General features: G+C 35.7%; 2 protein-coding genes across 31 annotated transcripts in view; one reads left to right on the forward strand and one right to left on the reverse strand.

Annotated features, from left to right (window-relative positions):
- The window catches only part of msi2b (musashi RNA-binding protein 2b), a 413,474-nt gene extending 410,958 nt beyond the window's left edge, over positions 1-2,516 (reverse strand). For 16 of the 29 annotated variants that reach the window (XM_073922876.1, XM_073922883.1, XM_073922870.1 and 13 more), the window contains exons 1-3: positions 2,192-2,516; positions 1,667-1,710; positions 1,447-1,566 (exon numbers count right to left, since the gene is read on the reverse strand). Coding sequence is in view for 19 of the 29 variants with exons in the window: in XM_073922882.1 (XP_073778983.1) it covers positions 1,447-1,454 (8 nt within the window). In the remaining 10 variants the exon portion in view is untranslated. The remainder of the gene's footprint in view (positions 1-1,446; positions 1,567-1,666; positions 1,711-2,191) is intronic. The other 13 variants (XM_073922868.1, XM_073922871.1, XM_073922856.1 and 10 more) reach the window with 1 other exon arrangement.
- The window catches only part of or40a1 (odorant receptor, family 40, subfamily A, member 1), a 617,996-nt gene that overhangs the window by 101,809 nt on the left and 509,769 nt on the right, over positions 1-6,418 (forward strand). The window lies entirely within an intron of this gene.

A 6,418-nucleotide genomic window follows, 5' to 3' on the forward strand; every position in this document is an offset into this window, starting at 1 on the left:
AATATGAAAATGTTCATTTGATTTATTTGCAATACAGTTTGTAAAGTAATATTTTCTGTCCTTTAGTAGATTTATTATATGAAAGACTTGCTTTGTTTATGGATCTAGTTGGATTTGCATTGTAAACATTAAATAAGAGTTAAAAAGGTTATTTTTTTATTCCATATTACACTTTTAGCTACGATATTCCTAAAATTACAAAATTTACAAAATTCTGTGCAGAAATAGCAAAAAATGTATAAAGATATTCTATCTGACCCTAACAATTGCTACCCTAACTAGCAATAAATTTGTTATGACATTCATTAATCTTTATTAAAACAATCATTAAATACCATCAGATACAGTGCTTCATATTAATGATATCTAAATGCTAAAATTATCATTAAAATGAACAAATGCTTTCGAAATACTGCAGTTTGTTCATGTTAAACAACAGAACCTTATAGTAAAGTGTTACTAAAACATTGACCTTCATATTTGAGGTGTCTTAAATTCTTTCACTGTCTCTGTTCAAAAGTATGTTTAAGAAAATGATACATTAACGCTCAATGAAATCAATTCGCTCCCTAGATTGTATTAATGAAAAGATAAATCAGCTTTAAACCTTGATGGTCAGGTATCACATTACTTTGAAACGCTTCAAAATCGCCCTTGAGGAGAAAGTCTCGATTATTACGTCTGAGAAGGAAGGGATCTCGGTTACGGTTGTAGACAGAAGACAGAAACGGAAACATTCTGCCTCATAATGGACGGTAATAAAGAAAAGTGTCCTTGGTGGCCACAGAATGGACTTCAGCCTCTGCTCGTTCATTACTGAAAATGAGAAGGGAGGTGAGATACGAAAAATTTAAGTGTAATTTAGCCATGCTCGAGCAGAACAATCGAATGAGAAATGTGTTGATGTTAAATGGCCCCTCAGGAGACAATAACATTCATTTAATTCCAGCGCTGCAGTACAGTGTAACATTGGCATGACAGAAGACGTCTGAATATCCATTGTGTTCACACACAGTTTTCAAAGATTTAAGGGCCTCGGCTGTCTGGCAGCAGTAAGCGAGACAAGGGTGACCTCGTATAATTACCACTGTCCAGTGATGAGCTAAAAAGCACAGCCTTTCAAGACGTCTGAATAAAGGTTGTGTGTGTGCTTGAGTGCCTTCATTAGATCCATCTTGGCTTGTGTGAGCGCACGCATTACCACTAGTTGACGGAGATCAGACAGACAAAAAGCTCATTTAAGTGCCCTGTAATGGAGATGGTCCTGACACTCTAGAAGTTGATGATCTCATTGAGCAAAAAAAAATTCAGGATAAGTGAAATATCAAACTCCAGCTCCATCTAGTGCTTCAGTTATCACATCACAACTGAACCTGACACGTGAGTCATTATATTAATTAGAGAATATCTGATGTTTTGTTTGGAAAAAGGATGAAGAATACTCACAGGTTCATGCGGATGAATCATCATAAATGAGGTTTTCTCTCTCAGAGGGATGAGTCAGACCTTAGGATATCCGTTCAGATATTAAACTGTTATTGGAAGACTCGGTGCTCTTATTACCAACTGAAACAGCACATTACAGAGCAAACATATTAGATTTGCACAGAAAACTGACAACAGTACTCCACAGCGGATCCATGTTTTCGCTTTAAAAACGACATACCTTAGCAACCACGCTAACGTTACATTGGTATTGTTTAGCTGAAACTGTAAAACAGAAATAACATGATAAAATCGTATTTTATATAACATTATCTAATAAATTTGCAACAAATTGGATGCACTATTTGTATTTTATCGATTTTAATACTTATACTAATGTTGAATGATCGCACAATGGCGGGAAACTTCAGGCCTTAAATCAATGACGTCTGTAAACAAAAGCGTGTGCTGTGCCCAACAACGTTTTATAATCACAAATAACTTTACTACGATTATAAAATGATTACTACATAAATATACAAATAATAAGCACAAATGTAGCCTATTAACACGTTATTTGTTTTAAAGTAAACATTGCACAATATCCGTTAAAAATCTTCCAGACAGTGCCAGTAAGTTAAACACTATAAACAGAATAATGAAGCTCAAATAACAAGATTAATAATGACTGTTCTCATCCGCAGAGTCATTTACTATTTTTAACACAATATTTGATATTTCCTCACACAAGTTAACGTTAACTTACCTCTGCTTGTCTCTCATGTCAGGAGAAAATGTTTCTTAAGAAGACCAATTTACGGTACATGCACGATAAGTGTAAATTAAGGAATAGTTTACTGGAAAAAAAAACATTTAATAACTAATATTTCCTCTGCACCTCGAAACCTGGAGTCCTCCACGCTCTTTTCAATAACGTTACTTTTCCCGCAGATGTATTTACTTGGTGGGGGAAGGGCACGATAGGCCTCTAAATTAAAGGTAAATGACAAAATTATGGCGACACGGTGGCTCAGTGGTTCGCACTGTCGCCAGGCTCACAGCAAACACATCGCTGGTTCAATCGAACTGGGTCAGTTTGGGTGGAGTTTGCATGTATTCTCCGTGTTTCCTCCGGGTGCTCCGGTTCCCCCCCATTCCAAAGACATGCTCTATCTGAATAAACTGGTTGTAATGTGTGTGAATGATTGTGGATGGAAGTTTCCTAGAACTGGGTTTCAGCTGGAAAGGCATCCGCTGTGTAAAACATGTTGGGTAAGTTGGCGGTTCATTCCGCTGTGACAACCCCTAAATGAATAAAGGGACTAAGCTGAAGGAAAATTAATGAATGAATGATAAAATAATACCCTAGTGTTCCCACGTGAATAATAAAATGTTCATTTTGCTAAAATAGATTATACATGCAAGGTTACATAGCATTACTATTACTATTAGTCGATTTTAATAACAAATCAATTCTAACCCTTCAGTGTTATTTTATTAAATTAAATTAGTGATGAGGTGCATTTTTAGGGGTTAGCAAACATCCTCTTAACATTTTGTGCTATTTAAAGATAATTATGCAGCGCTGTGGTTAGCACTGCCTCACAAGAAGGACGCTGGATCGAGATTCAGCTGGGTCCGTTGGTGTTTTTTTGTGGAGCTTGCATGTTCTCCCTGTGTTTGCATGGGTTTCCGCCAGGTGCTCTAGTTTCCCCCAGACCAAAGACATGCGATATTGGATAGTCTAAATTGTTGGCCATAGTGTATGTATGAATGAGAGACCCCGGGGTGGTTGCAGGCCAATAGCAGTCACTTGGTGTTTTCCAAAGGTCAAATAAATTTGACTAAACAACTAGAATTACCATATTTATCCATAACCCTCAAAAGATAAAAATAGTAGTTAATAGTTAAATAAAAAAGCAACCACATGCAAATTAAAGCCATCTGCTTTTTTTTTCATAGGATTGGTGTATTTACGTTAGATAAACAACACAGCAATAGAGTCAGATAGTAGGCTAGATTGATTTTATAGCACCAGGTTAAACTTTCAGACACCTTTATGGCAACCAAATTAATCAAAAATGAACACAGGCAACAACTGAACATTGAGGATGATTTCTGAGTAGCAGTCTCAAAAATAAACCAAGAATAAACCTTGTGCTGAAAATATTTTGCCCACCAATCTCTTTAGCTGAGGTTAATATTAAATTAAACAAATAATAAATGACTATATAAATTATAGCCAATGGTTGTTAGACTGTTGCAATTTTTTGTGTTGTCACTATGCCTGCGTTTATATAGGCCTATTATGGTGTGAGCAACAGTTTGGGAACCCATGCTCTAAAACATATAGCTGATTTTTACCTTGTATCCATCAAGTTAAAAAATAAGTTTGATGGTCCAAAAACTAGTGTTTAAGCTATGAGCTTGCCTTTACAAAATGAAACATGTTTTTATTACAGTAAAATGCTGTAACCTTTATTCTGGCACATTTATTAGGCCTACCATTATGACCACATTGTTTTATTACACACACATTGTCTGGGTTTAAAAAGTGTCTCATTTTAGTGGATTTGGTACTTAAATTTTAATGATGTGGAATATTTTCTGGTCTCTTTAAATAACTGAGAAGTGGCTTTGATGGTTTGTTTCTTCATTTGAAAAAAAAAATCCTAACACTAGCATGTTAACGGTCCAAAACTATAGATATTTTATTGAGCCAGGCCATTGAATAGTCTTTGTGCTTTTTGATTTTAAATTGCAGAACCTTGCAATCACAGCTCTACATGCAGTGACTCATGGTTTGACACAGATGGAAACAAACTGGAGCAGATTTCTATTGTAAACACTAACAAATAAACTAAAGCTACCATTTCTCCACTTATTACCAAATGTTCTGTCTTTTTTCTCATCAGATAATTTATTATGGCATCACCTACCAGTTTTACGATGTATTTAAACAGAACGGTCATTAGGGAGTAATAAATACACTCAAAGGTGTCTTGAGTTTAAACCCAGACAGGACTTGCATTTTGTACCTGCAGGAAGAGTTATGATTTGTCAAAACCAAACTGAATTACTGCTCTGGAAGTACTATTAGTCTCATCATATATGCATGAATTGGATGTTTTGCTTGTTTTATGTCATAACAACCATACAACATTCAAATTAATTTCCACATGAAGCTGGCGAAGGACAGTTTATAGTAATATCTAGTTCAAATTTGCCTATAAATTAAACCAACATCAATTAAATAATGAAGAATTATGAGCTGCCCAAACCACTTAAAATATCACACCCTCAAATAAGCCAGGGTTTAATGGCTAAACCTTACCTACACTGAACAAACCTCAAAGAAATTTAATTTGAAAGCCATCTGAAATCCTCAGGGATTCGCCAGGGGCATTTTAATACACGATAAAAATGAAAATAGCAAATCGTTCTGGACAAAAAGGGTCACTCATTGTACCTCTCAGCTTCAGAACAGCGCAAAGATAATACTCACATTTCTCCGGCTTCAACGAGAAAAACGCAACTGCTTCAAGCTAAAGACCTTCTTCCTCACCTAAAGTCATAAGAAGTTAAACAAGGAAGGACTCCATTTTACCTGGCTGGCAAATAGAAAAAGAGATGATTTGCGAAGTGATACTGCAGAATTAGGCAGGATAAAAGCAGTTTCTCATTTAAAAGTGTTTACATTGACACGTCTGAGAGAATATCCTTGCTCTTGGAAATGTTTTGATTGAGATTATAGAGCTCAAAAGCTTCAACTGAGAAAGACGGAATGATTATTAACTAGTATTTATCTCCCTCTAGAGGTTCTGAACAAGAACTGCGCCGTAATTAGAGTTGAAATCTGTATTTGTAAATTTATTAATGTTTTCATCTGATTCGGGGAAAAGGAAAAAAAGAAAATCTTTTAAGTGTAATCTCTAAATTTTTGCATGTACCATATTTTCTCATCTGTATATGAATATTGTACTAAATGAGTTCTTGAATGAGTTTACCTCCTATTAAAAATGAACATTTTCATCCATTTCTCAGTGAATAACGGCTGTAATTGATGGTGCAGTTTTATTAAAAAATTATATTCATTAAAATATGTGTCTGATCTCCTAACATCTTTAGAATAGAAATACATTTAAACAAGTTATTGCAAAAATACAATTACAGACTACAAAATTGACAATTTCATATATTGCGTTTCTCTTGTGCTGTTAATTAAAAGTGTTATATAATATTTTTTCTTCTACATATTCATTTGGGTGTACTCATGTTCTGACTGATCTTTGTTAAGATTAGTTCCAGGTTTGGCTTCGGTACAGACTAATCTAATGTATAGCATTTACACAGATACACTGAGCAGCCACTTTATTAGGTACACACCACTGATACCGGGTTGGACCGTCTTTGCCTTCAGAACTGCCTTAATCCGTTGTGGCATAGATTCAACAAGGTACTGGAATTATTCCTCAACGATTTTGGTCCATGTTGACATGATAGCATCAAACAGTTGCTGCACATCCATGATGTGAATTACCTGTTCTAACACATCCCAAAGGTTCTCTATTGGATTGAGATCTGATGACTGTGGAGGCCATTTGAGTACAGTGAACTAATTGTCATGTTCAAGAAACCAGTGAGATGATTTGTGCTTGGCACGTTATCCTGCTGGAAGTAGCCATCAGAAGATGGATACACTGTGGTCATAAAGAGATGGACATGGTCAGCAATAACACTCAGGTAGGCTGTGGCGTTGACACAATGCTCAATTGGTACTAATGGGCCAAAAGTGTGCCAAGAAAATATCCCCCACACAATTACACCACCACAGTCCTAAACCGTTGATACAAGAAAGGATGAATCCATGTTCATGTTGTTGACGGCAAATTCTGACTCTACCTTCTTAATGTCACAGCAGACTCACACATCGACTCATCAGACCAGGCAATGCTTTCCCAATCTTCTATTGTCCAATTTTGGTGAGCCTGTA

This window comes from Danio rerio, chromosome 15 (assembly GCF_049306965.1).
Source record: "Danio rerio strain Tuebingen ecotype United States chromosome 15, GRCz12tu, whole genome shotgun sequence".
Classification (NCBI taxonomy): Eukaryota; Metazoa; Chordata; class Actinopteri; order Cypriniformes; family Danionidae; genus Danio; species Danio rerio.